At 34.2% G+C, this 14,262-nt stretch overlaps 2 protein-coding genes across 2 annotated transcripts; one reads left to right on the top strand and one right to left on the bottom strand.

The window, feature by feature from the left end:
- Positions 1–4,774: 4,774 nt before the first annotated feature.
- On the bottom strand, positions 4,775–5,627 carry LOC114721928 (B3 domain-containing protein At2g33720-like). The gene has a single exon (XM_028907821.1). It carries the CDS (start codon positions 5,417–5,419, stop codon positions 4,877–4,879), a length of 543 nt encoding a protein of 180 aa, XP_028763654.1. The 5' UTR covers positions 5,420–5,627; the 3' UTR covers positions 4,775–4,876.
- A 7,662-nt stretch (positions 5,628–13,289) lies between these two features.
- Positions 13,290–14,262, top strand: LOC114721906 (uncharacterized). The gene is made up of 2 exons (XM_028907797.1): positions 13,290–13,323; positions 13,852–14,262. Exons 1-2 carry the CDS (start codon positions 13,321–13,323, stop codon positions 14,248–14,250), a joined length of 402 nt encoding a protein of 133 aa, XP_028763630.1. The 5' UTR covers positions 13,290–13,320; the 3' UTR covers positions 14,251–14,262.

Below are 14,262 nucleotides of genomic sequence, written 5' to 3'. Positions count from 1 at the left end.
TGAGCAACAGGGTCTCAAATCCACCAAGTTAAAGAATCAATCAGCTTCGGAGTTTCTTCCCAGATATCCATAAAATAACACGAACAACAGCGAAGTCATAGTCATTTTAGCGTTACGTTGGTTTAGTGTGAGAGGGAGCACGAGAGGAGAGCAAGATAAGTGAGAGGGAGCAAATCACGAGCAAGAAGGAGCCAAAAAAAGAGTGAACACTTCAGTTTCGGAGAAAGTCGGGGATTTTTTTTTTTTTTTTAAAAAGGGCTACAGTGGACGAAAACGCACCTGGAAGGAAATAGGGATCTTTCAAATGATTAATGGTGAAGCCGTGAAGGTCAGGGAGGCTGAAGGGAAATTGCTACTACGCAATTCTGTGTGGGTAGAGGAGGGAGCAACGGTGGTGACGCGGCGTGGCGGACTGAGGTAGCGAGGCCGTGAGCTCGAAACGAAAATACAGGAGGAGGAAGAGGAAGAAGAAGAAAACATCAGGAGCCATTGAGCGCCGAGAAGTTGGAATCGAAAGTTGGGACATTGAAGATGAACGGTGAAGACGAAGAAGAAGGAAGACGCTGAGAGCCATGGTCTCTGAATCTGAAGGTGAAGGAAAGCGTGACCGACAGCGATGAAGGGAAAGGGTCAAAGGAATCGGGTAAAGGTTTCTGAAATCTCACTCTCAACCTTTTCCTTTTAGTAATTTAATTGATTAAATGCATTGTAAGTTAAAAAAAATGCAAATCCCTGTAATTTCAAGGTAATAAGTTCTTTTTTAATGATTTTTTCAATTAATTATAGCCATAAGTTAATTTGTTAAGAGAGAATGAATAAAAATGACATATAAACTTGAAGATCTCCAAATCATCACTTGAATAAAGCAAATTATATTTTCATCACTTTAGACCAAATTGGGATTTTCAAGTTAAATAGAATAACCAAATTGCCCTTATCAATTACAAAACATGGACACCACATTCACTTGCATCAGATGAAGTCTGGTAGGAAGGAAAAAACAGAGAACGTGCATAATGTTGGATCCAAGGTGAGGAGAAAGTGCTGGTCCGAAAGTGTAAGTAATTTTTTGAAATCATATAACTCTTTTCATCCTCCTAACATCATTGTGGTGTTCTATTTTTTTCATTTTGATGGTTTTGGGTTTTGGGTAATCGAAGATTCAGACAGAGCTGAAGTGCGACATTATGAAAGTCGAAGGTCCTTCAAATTGGGTGTTGGTTCTTTCTTTTTTTAGTTGTGAGAATGGTTAGAAATTTGAGCATATGATTTAGTTAGTGTTGGACAGGATTTGGGTTCTGGGCAAGTTTGAAAATTTTTGAAAAAGCTTGGTGATGATTATGCAGATAGGAAGTTTAAATATGAACAGCAATAATTCATGGACTGTGGGGTTAATAGCGGAAGTGTAATTGTAAAATGCTATATTAAAGTTGTTAATACAAGAAGTGACTATATTGAGTTCATTTTGAAAATTGATGAAATATCTTTGTTAGAGAACTGACATTGTGATAAATTTTTTTTCTTTTTTGTTGCGGGCTAGAATGCAAAAAACATGTAATACTGGGTTAACATCCTCAAAAGAACTTTTTAAAAATGTTGAAGGGGAAGTTAAATATAATGGTTGGAATGTGCGAGTGAAAATGATAAAAAAGGATATAAGACTTGAAGATCTGATCAAGATCAATGATATTGGAATAATTTGAAATTGATGTAATGATTGCGGCATAAAAGCTTGTCATTGATTATATATTCTGTAAATACTGTCAGTGAGGTTTTGGTTTGTGAAAAATATCATTATTGAACTTGTTATTTACTTTAAATGTGTTGTTAATTATTATAGAACTTGGAATGTAAAAGTGCCCTACTTATTCACTATAAAAATTTTGTATATGTTCATTACTTAAAAAATCAATTGAATGTGTATTTTGTGCCGATACAATAACATCTAACCACTTTTTTTATCTCATGAGATTTTTTTCAACTTTTATAATGAAATTAACAAGTGCAGTGATGTTATTAACAACTTGTGTGACAACATTAACAACAGCTTTTCCAAGCGCAAGTTTCAAATTGGGAATTTTTCAACTTTTGTAATGAGTCTGCAAGAGTTGTTAATAGTTACACTGAAGTTGTTAATAGTGTCACTGAAGTAGTAAAATTGGTCATTTTTACATTTTCTCAAATTCCAGTTGTTAAAAGTGATACTGAAATTGTTAACAGAGATAATGAACTTGTTAACCGCTATACAAAAATTCTAAAATTTTCCATTTATGATTATATAACCTATCTCTCTCAATTCTAACAAGCCCTGATATGAGGTAGTTAATGGCTATACATAAGTTGTTAATAGTTATACTAAAATTGTTAACAGCGTCACTGAAATTGTAAAATTAGCCATTTTTATATTTTTTCGAATTCCAGTTGTTAAAGGCGATACTGAAGTTGTTGACAGAGAAAATGAATTTGTTAATCGCTATACAAAAGTTGTAAAATTTTCCATTTATGATTATACAACTTATCTCTCCCAATTCTAACAAGCTCTAATATGAGGTGGTTAATGGCTATACATGAATTGTTAATAATTATACTAAAGTTGTTAATAACGTCACTGAAATTGTAAAAATGACCATTTTTGCTTTTTCTTAAATTCTTGTTAAAAGTTATATTGAAGTTGTTAACAGAGATAATGAACTTGTTAACCACTATATGACAGTTGTTAATAAAGATAATAAATATTAACAAAACCTTTATAGTGAATAAGTATGACAGTTTTGTTTTGCAAGTTCTACAGTAATTAACAACACATTTAAAACAAATAACAAGTTCAATGATGACATTTTCCACAAACTAGAGCCTCGCTGACAGTATTTATAGAATATACAACCAATGACAAGTTTTCATGCCACAACCATTACATCAATTTCAAACTATTCCAATATCATTGATCTCAATCAGATCTTCAAGTCTTATATTCTCTTTTATCATTTTCACTATCATATTCCAACCATTATATTTAACTTCCCCTTCAACATTCTTAAAAAGTTCTTTTGAGGATGTTGACATAGTATTACATGTTTTTTTGCATTCTAGCCTGCAACAAATAAGAAAAAAATTCATCACAATGTCAATTCTTTAACAAAGATATTTCATCAATTTTCAAAATCAACCCAACATAACTACACTTTCGCTGTTAACCCCACAATTCATGAATTATTACTGTTCATATTCAGACTTCCCATCTGCATAATCATCACTGAGCTTTTTCAAAATTTTTCAAACTTGCCCAGAACCCAAACCCTGTCCAACACTAACTAAATCATATGCTCAAATTTCTAACTATTCTCACAACTAAAAAAAAGAAGAACCAACGCCCAATTTGAAGAACCTTTGACTTCTATAATGCAGCACTTCAGCTCTGTCTGAATCTTCGTTACCCAGAACCCCAAACTATCAAAATCAAAAAATAGAACACCACAGTGATACTAGGACGATGAAAAGAATTATATGATTTCAAAAAAAATACTTACACCTTCGAACCAGCACCTTCTCCTTACCTTCGATCTAGCATTGCGCACATTCTCTGTTTTTTCCTTCCTGCCAGACTTAATCTAATGCAAGTGAATTTGGTGCCCTTGTTTTGTAATTGATAAGGGCAATTTGGCCATTCTATTTAACTTGAAAATCCCAATTTAATATGAAGTGATGAAAATAGAATTTACCTTATTCAAGTAATGATCTGAAAATTTTTAAGTTTATATATCATTTTTATGTGATTTTTCCATTTGTTAATGGCCCATGGCTTTGCCCACGCAAATGGCCCCAGCCCCTATCTTTGTTTTTCCGTATATTTTTCCAATTGCCTTCGCGCTTTTTCCCGTACACTACTTTCATCTTCCTTGGATTTACATCGGGTGCTCATCAGTTTTGATGAGCACCCAATGCTCATCAAATTTGGACCGTCCACATTAGATCTGGACGGTTCAGATTTATTTTTATTTTTATTTTTTTAAAAAATAATTATTTTAATAGGTATAGGATAAAAAATAAAAATAATCTCTTAACTATCATTCTTTAAAGATATAATTTTTTCTATTTTAAAATAATTATTTAATAATATTAAATCTGGACCGTCCATATCTAATCTGGTCCAGATTGCTCATCAGGTGATGAGCATTGGGTGCTCATCACCTGATGAGCACCGAATGGGGACCCATCTTCCTTACAATGGGCGCATCAAGTTCCAGCGAGAAGCTTTAGCTCTCTAAATCCGATTATATCTTACGTTTTCGGATTATGCGCAACAACATAATTAATGGAATTGATGATTTTCAGTTTCATAATACTATCTCTAGATAATACCTAATTTACTAGTTTGAAAAGATTAATAAAGTTAATTATTTGCAGTAAGTAGATGTTATCTTTTCTAAAATATCCTTATTAATTATATAAATTTTGATTACTCATTAATAGTAACTCCTTAACATATGTAACCACTGTAGCCTATAGGAGTTACTTGAGGGCAAAATGAATAAATATTAAAAACAAAATGAATTAGGATTTTATACTTAGAACTAAATTGAATGTGAAACTAGTTTTTAAATTAATAACTTTAGGTAGCATATATGGGGAATTGTTAGTATAGCAATTAATGTAAAGAACGTACAGCACTTTACAAATGCTAGAAGAACATCGTACATTTTACATTTGGAGAAAATTAAGGAATGTACTATATTATATTATTCGATGGAAACAGAGCATTGATGCAAGAAGAAGCTAGTGATGATTATTGCAACAGAACAGAAGCACTTTTATTCCTAGGGGCAGGCATGGATCTAATATATGAAAGAGAGAGGGTGTGTGATTTTTGAAGATTTTACTACGGACAATTAGCGCGCTTAAGAACACAGAAGTTAAAGAGGGAAGAATAAGGGTCCCAGTAGAGGCCAATCTCATCACCTTTGTGCAATTCCCTCCGCCTCACGAAATCCTGACTCCACTTGCCGATCAGAACATAACTCTTTGAAGACGACCACCGCTTCAGCATCAGCTGGTGCATGGATTTGGTGTCCATGTCCAAAACCCTAACCTCTGCTCCTTCTTCGCTCTCTACGGCTCTTGCGTCCTCGCCCCCCAGCATAGGCAACATGTGATTCTTCACCATGTCCGCCGACAGCAGCAGCCTGCTCAGGATTCCCAGATCGCTCTCCGTCAGCGTCTTCTTTATCTTCCACGGGTCCTCGTACAGCTTCAGACTGGTTGACACTGACGATCCATTCTTGCTTTCCTTCTTCAACCTTCTCCATCCTTCTCTCGAATCTTCGGAGCTGCTGCTGATGTGTTTCCTCTTGTTCCTCAGAAACTCGTCAACAGATTCATCTGGTGATGATGATGAGCTCTTCATGAGTCGAAGATGAAGCATGTTATTAATGCTGCTGCTGAGTTGAAGCCGATTGATGGATGCAGTCTCGTCGTGGGGCTACGATTTTTGTGTACGCTGGTGACTTGTGAAGGTTCTTTCCCTGTTTCGTCATATATATAAGACTTCCGCACTTGTCCCTCGTCTCATGCAATTCACTTGCCAAAATGGAACCAGAATATCCAACCATAAGGGAACAAATAAATGTTTTGTTTTTTAACCGCACAACTGGGAGCACATATAATGATCAAAAGTTTTCTTTACATGTTTTTGTCATGTAGATAGATATGGATTATTAGACCATGCATCTGATCATCTTATGTTTGATTGAATACACACTCGCACGCACCTACACAGGCTATTTATAATTAAGAGATGACTAATCACAAGCATCTACTTTTTAAGCTTTCTGAGGTCATCTTATAAGCCCGTCGCCCTACTTTAGAGAGATCGCACGCATCATTCTGTGCATCAAATGGTCCTCCTAATCACACACACACACACACACACACACACACACACTCTTCTCTAGCTAGCCTGTTGACCATGAAGAAGAAGGTTCGATCCAGGCTCGTAACTCGAACAAAAATCAATTAAACCTCAACGCGCATCAGCCGCACGCCCAAGTCCAACGAAGATAAACCAAAAATATCTTTAAATATCAATTCGATTGAAGGGGGGATTGTTTTCGGTGTTTCCTGTGTTGTGCATTAATTACATGTAGGAGGAGGGTTTGCAATTCAATAACACAGAATATTAGAGAAGAGACATGTGGGCTAGACTTAGCCAACATATTGTGTATATATATGGAGGGGCGTGGTTTTCAGTTTTGATGATCGATCAGAAGTGCCTTTCGCGATCGAATCTCGCAGGCAAAGCAAATATGAGAATAATACTTGAGCTTAAGTACGTATGTTCGGTCACTACTGCGTGATGAGGGACGACATGATAACGTGAAGACGCTTTCATGTGGATTCTTAAATATACAAGTGCATGTAAATAATAATGATGCTATAAATATATGAACGAGCGGAAAAATATGAGCCATGCATATATAGCTGGAGGATGGACCAGGAATTGTTATATATTGCTCGCGAGCGAGTCACCTCAGAAGTAAACTGCAACTTGTGAGTTCCGTGTATGTGTGTGTATGTGCGTGCATGGGCGTTATATTCTTGTGGGGATTTCCATTGGATTTGATCTGTCGCTGAATGCCAATTCCAACTTGATCAGTCCACAATCCATCGATCATCAACGTCTGAAAATCACATTTCCATAATGCCTGCTTTAACCCCCCACCAGGCTGGCTGGTGTTGGACCCCTTCATTGAGTGCTTTCTCGCTCGTACGTGTTCGATCCTTCGGTGCCAATCACCCACCGACGTCGTCGTGCGTTCTATTTACGTGTGCCCTTCAGATTCATACACTGCAGTACGCCAAACTAAAGTGTCACTCACTCCTTCTCTTTTTATAAACAACAACTACCATCTCTTCTTATTCTTAAATATAAGTAACATTTGTAAGTTGTTTTAAATTTTTATAGCAAATTTTTTTTTGGTCCCCATTAATTACTTATTTTAATATTTATATATATTTATTGTCTCATTTCCCAAACCACCATCTCTTTCCATCACACATTTTTTTCTCTTTCATAATTATTCTTTTTCTTGTACTCTCTCCCCTGTAAATAAGGGTATTTTGAAAACAAAAACTTCTAATTTTTACTTATTTATTATCTTCAATTAATTTTTTAATCTACGTAATAGAGTCTTATGTTCCTTATAATAAAAGACGGGGGAGTATTTGGTCAACAGGACCATAAGTCACCCCCCGGGAAAAAACTCTCAATTATCAGCACTTGTATGTTTGCTAAACATGCATATAAATATCCACATTTTTACTTGCCATGCCAAAAATACATACATACATATACTTAGATCATTTTGATTTATGTCTTCTTCTTTTCTTTTTCTTTTTAACTTTCATTCCCAGGTTTATTGCCACGAATATATTTGAGGAAGCAGACGTGGGATCAATTGCAATTGAGTTTACATGAAATCCATGAACTGGTATCTTATCTAGGGACTGTTTGGCAATCACAAAAAAATATTTTTAAAAAACGATTTTATGCAAGTTAAGACAAAACCCTTCTCATATACTTATTTTGTATACTATAAAATTACTTTTAAAATCATAATTTGATTTCTTTTCAAACAATTCTTTAATAATACAGTTTGTCTGTACGTATGTAAGTACTTACCTACTTATAATTAATTAGACCATGCACACTATCCCTCTTATATACTCTCTTGGTCCGTTATTATAAGATTCACTTAACTATATTATGTAGTTTAAGAAAACTGTTAAAATTAGTTAAAACAAATAAATATTTTGGAAATGTACCCCTTTCTTTCCAAATACGCCCTTGCCCTTATTTATAAGTGGATAGGTGTGAGTAAAAAAAATGGGAGAGAATATATGGGAGAAAGACAATGAGAGAGAGTATATTAATTAGGAGTAAAATAGGTAAAAATACATTTATTGTTTAGACAAACCCAAAAAGGATATTATAAATAGCGACAAACCAATTCAAAAAATTAGATCTTATAATAAGAGATAAGAGAGTACTATACCACTATGGTTCTTTTTAATTGTTACTTTTAGTAGTTCCTCACATACCATAGAGATCATTAAATATATAAAATCTTTTATTTTTATCCATATTAAATGCCAGTATATATTTTTCTCACACATTCTCTCTCTCCCTTTTCACCTTTGCTCCTTTATTTAGTAGGGACAGAATTAGAAATGAAGCACTAAAAAAGGTACAAGTGACAATTAAAAAAGATAAGACTGGTGCGTGTGTGTGTGTGATGATGGATCTTAATTTTGTGTTATCTGTAATATATAGAAGTATAAGAAATGGATGTTTGATCATCAAAAAGTCACTTTCTATATAAATTCAAATCTCCATTCCTTAAGAAAACGTACGTACGTGTAATAGCGAGCCAGTCCCTCCTTGTCAGATACTAAGCTAGCATTATTATTATTAAGCACGCATGGCCGTTATGTTCTTGTACTGTGGGATTTCTATTATATTGGATTTTCTATCTCCAACCTTAGCCTTAGGCTTATTCCACGCTTCATCAATAGCCAGTTTCGATGAGCACCAAAATCAGCCACATTTATTTCTCTCTCTCCTCTGTGTTCCTTTTAGTCTGAATCGGCCTGCCACTACGTTTTCGACTGCCATTTCCAGCTAATACGATTCACAGGTTTTCTTCACAGCTTTCTTTCTTTTTAAATTTAAATGTAGTCTCTCTCTTCTATTCTTAGCTACATGACAAATAATGTTATGAGTTACACGTTGGGAGCTTTACAAGTGTGGTAGAGTTTAAAAATTCAAAAGGTTATTCCCCGGTTAGTCTTTTAAAATTAAACTCTCCTTTTAAGCTTGTACTTATCACATTAGTGTTTTTATTGAGAGTTGACTTGCGGAGGGTTTTGACCAGTAAAAAGACTGAGTGAAGTACCATAAAACGGAGCTGTTGGGGACATCGGCTCTTGAGGGAATGCTCTATTATAAGTCCCACATTGAGGTGCTTCATACGTAGTGTAGTGTTTACCAAGTTTAAAAGAATCTCCTTCCTAATAGGCTATTTTTTTGGAATTAGGCTTTCTTTTTAAGTGTAAGCTGGAAATAAATTATTCAAATTATACTGCATCTCATTTTATAACTTTATTACAACTTTATTATTCCATCAGCCTATATTACTATTATATAAACTAAAATGTCTCCTTTCGAATTAAATCTAAGGAAAATTAACCATGTTCTAAGTAAGAATATTAGTTATGGGTAGGTCTCCGAAAGTTTATGTAATAGTAATAATTAAGTCTCAAAAAATTTCATAATTATAACTTTAACTTTCTAAATACGAATATTTGGCAATTTTAGTATGCAAATTTAACTTGTAAATAATATAAATCGATTTCGCCTGTCACTAATATCTCCTTTAAATCTATTTGGTGCCTTACCAATGTAAGATCTTCGTGACTTCTCTAGGATGATCCGACTGTCATTTCAAGGCCCGTACAACTCTAATACTGTAATTAACTTTTTTTGCCTGTAGTGCTGTAATTAAATTAAACCTTAGCTTAATTTAGTCTCATAAATGATAGATTTGACAATAATTAAGTTGGTATGAATTGTACATGTGCACCTACGATATACAATCATACATACATGCATAAAGAAACTCTCATTCATGAATAAAAAAACGTTTTTATTATTGTCTTATATCGATATCCTTCTTATAACGCCCTCAATCATTTGTAGTTAACATAAAATATAAATTATCTCTCGCAAATTAAAATGACAATATTTTCTCTTTTCTGAGCGCATATCAAATTCTATACGAGTAATACGCTATAAGAAAAATGAAATTTAACATTTTTATTAGCAGAATATTTTGGAAATAATGAATATTTACGTTTTTCATTCTATCGGTGGTAAATAAAAATTATTTATTTAAAATTTTAAAAATATTTTCATAATTCAATAAAATGAAATTCAATATTTTACTGTATTCTGATTGAATAGATTAAAAAATATTTTACCCCAATGATGGAAAAAGGAAATTTATTGTGTAGTCCTAAAAAATAAATATAATTACTAAAAAAAATCATGTACTCGTAATTATTAAATGATGCTGTTAAGTTGTTATTAGTATTTTTAAGTGATTACATGATTTATTTTGGGGGAACCCAGTCGTTTCTCCTGAGAAAAAAGAGGATGGCGGTCCAAATAAGTCACCTATCGAAATGTAGAGAGGAATAAAATTTTTGTTCCGACAATGTCCTCAAGGACTACTCTGCTAGTAATTAGATTTCAAAAAATAAGAGAAAACCTATTCAATCTAATTAATGGTGGCATTTTAATCATTAAATGGGAGTATTTTTGAAGATCAATATAACACTATTTGTTGACAAATTTAATAGTTTGAATTGTTTTAAATTATTTTTTAATCTTGGCGATCGAGGCAGGTAATGGTGACTTAGATGGAGTATTATCTAACTTATAAACATAAATGTGCATGCTTTTACTTGACATATATACCAAATATATACTCATGAAGCCATTCCATGAGATCATTTTGATTTCCATTTTTATTGCCATGCATGAATGTATGGGAGATTGCAATTACATGAAATCAATTCACTGACGTGTTACGTTATTCAATATGGCTTTGTGTACTTATAATCAAACCTCCCGTTCCGTCTCTTAATTTTTAAAAGCATGAAGAATGTGAGTTTTTGTTGAGTTGTTTGTGGGGTGTGAGGGTATTTTTCACATATTCTTAATTCGTCCGATGTGCGTAGGAGAGAGGTGGGCACGAGGGATTAGGAAATAGGAATATATATATATATATATATATATACTCCTCCGGTCCTAATTATAAGACCCAATTGACTTATTGAGGAGATTAAGGAAGTAGTTAAGTTGGTTATTTATAATAAATAAGTGTTGTTATTCCTAAAATATCCTTGCTAATTAAGTATATTGGCTAAAACTATCATTATTAGAAGGATTATCGTGGAAAAAATACATAAATATAAGAGAGAAAATGGATTGGGTCTTATAATTAGGACCAAATAAAAAGTCAAATTGGGTCTTATAATAAGGACTGGAGGAGTATAAAAGCAAAAGAGGGAAAATGTGATCGAGAATATCAGAATATATATATTGGTGGAGACCATTGGTGTCCTCTTAGCTAACTACGCATTATTCTGCGTGCATGTTGTGTGGGGTTGCTTCCTCATTCCCTCAAATTAGAAGCTTCTCCCACTTGGCTTCTCAGATCTGTTTGGTTGGTAATGATGAGAAAAAAATTTTATGAGGTTGATTTGAAAAATCAAAGAAGCGGTAATTATTTTTTTCTTATTCTTTTATCCTACATATTATTTTTATTAAGATTTTATAATTCCACTTCTCCAATTTTTCAAATGGAACCCGATAAAATTTTTCTTCTCTTCCCTTTTCCTCATTTTTCCTCTTACCAAACATAGGCTAGAGGTATGTTTGGTGTGAGCCTATGACAGATTTAAATCCATTCCCTTGTTTGGTTTATTAAAATTTGCCCTGAAAATTTAAAATCATGGTAAAGTTATTATTAAAAATGTTAACTGTCAATGTCACTATTTTAATAGTTCATATTATTTTTTTAATTATAATCATTATTATTACAATTTTAAACTTTTGGGACAAATTTGCACAAAAAATTTTTTTTAAGTGCCCAATGCTCCTGAGTAAAAATTTTTTGAGACAAATTTACACATTAACTCTTAATTTAGGTGTAATCTATAGAAGTGGATAGATAGAGCATTTATGTATAAAATTATAAGGCTTTTATTTTTTATGTTTATTATTAATAATATTTAACGAAATTCTTACACCGTATAAGACAACGAGTTATGCATGATGATGTGAATTTGGGGGGGAAAATAAAGAACATACAATTTCTAAAATATGTCGCAATAGTTAATTTAACATTATCTACCAACGAATTGAACATCAAAGAAAATTATATTAATGTAGTGTTTCAATTCCCATATAATTTAATGTCAGCTACTAGGCATAACAATTGTCAGCTAATAAAATAAATATTTTAATTTAATAAATCAATACTCCCTCCGTTTCTTATTATAAGAGACAAATAACCGAAGTACGTGATCAAAAAAACAGTTAAAATTAGTTAAGAACAATTAATGTGTAAAAAGTATAATTTTTTTCCAAAAATACCCTCATTAATAGGAGAGAGAGTATGAGAGAGACAATTAAATTATTAAAAGAAGAGAAGTGGGAGGGGGAGAGAGTGTTAGTTGAGATAATAAATATGGGTAAAATAGTAAATCATCACAAAAAAGTAGAGACAACTTGTAAGTGTCTCTATATATAGGACATGCCATAAGCATCAAATGTCTCTTATAAAGGAACGGAGGGAGTAATATATTTATATCCTTTTCTCTTTTTTGCCCAGAGTTTCTGCCCAGAGTATTCTGCTCAATCGGTAAGAGAGCGAACAATATGTACGCAAATTATTTGACCCCATATATTACGGCCCTATCCAATGGAGGGCCTCGCCCACTTCCAACCCACTGCAAATTACCAAAACAAACTTTCTAACTTGTTCACTGTGAGGCATCTCATCGTAACAAATAATATATTCAGTAAATTTAATCCTTACACTCTACCTATGCTCATATGAAGACCAGCTTATATTAGTAAAAAAAAAATCTGTCTTTCAAATATTTAAAACATACCTTATATTTAAAAGAATTTGTCTGCTAATTCTTTTATTGTGCCTAATACTGGCAAGTACTGTGCAAGCGTAACTAGAGATCTTAAATTCGAGTTTTGAGAATGAAGTAGTGGTACAGATTTGATACCCTTGTGGCCTTGTGGTCCTGACCAACTTGACCCAAACATCAGTAAATCCTCCAAATCAAATAAACTCTGGGGAACTTACCACGCGCGTCGTGGCCATTCAATAACTGTCATACAAAACAATTTCACACCGCATTTAAAACCTACATGTCTAGGACTTGATAAAAGCTTGAATCAAATTCGTCCGCTGCCTATGTGCGTTCCTTGAAAAGAAAAGCTTTGATGTGATCACTAGTCACTACCAAGTAACGCGGAAAACAGTACAAGCAATTGAGGAGGATACATAGAGCTGCATAAAACCAGCTGAGCCAGCCAGGCTTTAATTAATATCCTGTTTTGGATTCTGCAGATTTCCAGAATTGAAAAAGCCGTCGAGGAAGGTGAAGTTGCTATCGATAAAGCCATATCAGGTGTTGAATGTGCTTTTTGAAGCAAGGGTCTTATATTCTCTCCAGTTCCGTATGGTATGGTCTCTGCCAATCTGTTCTTTGCATTTAAAGCATGTCCTCCATCTTAATTACCGATGCAGAAAAAATAATGATGATTGCAGCTTCCCCTCACGAAAAACTCAGTGATCGAGGCACCTCCACATGTCCCTCATTTATTTCAAATTCCAGAAAATGCTCTTTGTAACGAGATATCTCGGTTATTTGATTTCACTTTCATCGACAGTTTCTAGCTGTCTTCTGCTAGCTAGCTGCTCAGTGATGTTCATCAAGTCAGGAAAAAATTAATAGGCCGGGAGTCTAGATTTCCAGGTTGGTGCATTAAAAGAGATTGTGACATCTTAAGTGGCTTTATGTTGAACTGCGATCTGGGCGCATCTTTTCTGGTTGAGATCAGAGAAAATGATGAAAGTGATAAATAATATAATCATGGAGTGTAGCTAGAAAAAGTCGCTACCGCTCTTCTTATTTAAGAAAAATGGTTCTCACGGATCTCAGACTAACGAACAGACTTTTCTCAGCTGGTTTTGTTGATCTCGTAACCAGATGGAGCCATCCCATTCCCAGATGGTAGGAGCTGCAGAAGAATGTCACAGCTGTGAATCTGGATGGACCATATATCTGGGCTCCCCCACGCACGATGATGACGGTGATCACAGTGATGATGATGATGAGGAAGGAGGAGAAGACAGGAAAGGTGGCGCTGGTGCAGAAGATGAAGAAAGCGATGACTCTATGGCTTCTGATGCTTCAACCGGGCCAAGTCAGCCTATAGGGAGTCCATGGGGGGACAGCAAAGGAAGCCAGCTGGTGAAAGAGGACGTAGCAGCGGCGGCGACAACCAAAGAAAAGGAGATTGCGGAGAAAAAGGTGGGGAAGAAAGAGATGGCGACATTCATAGTTGACAAGGTGAGGAAAAATCACTGTATCAGGAAAAGGAAGTAGCCGGGCGTTTGT

Source organism: Neltuma alba, unplaced genomic scaffold (assembly GCF_004799145.2).
Source record: "Neltuma alba isolate B1F8T4 unplaced genomic scaffold, ASM479914v2 tig00012074_pilon, whole genome shotgun sequence".
Taxonomy (NCBI): Eukaryota; Viridiplantae; Streptophyta; class Magnoliopsida; order Fabales; family Fabaceae; genus Neltuma; species Neltuma alba.
The sequence above is the reverse complement of the archived record's forward strand: the minus strand, read 5'-3'. Positions and strand labels throughout refer to the sequence as shown.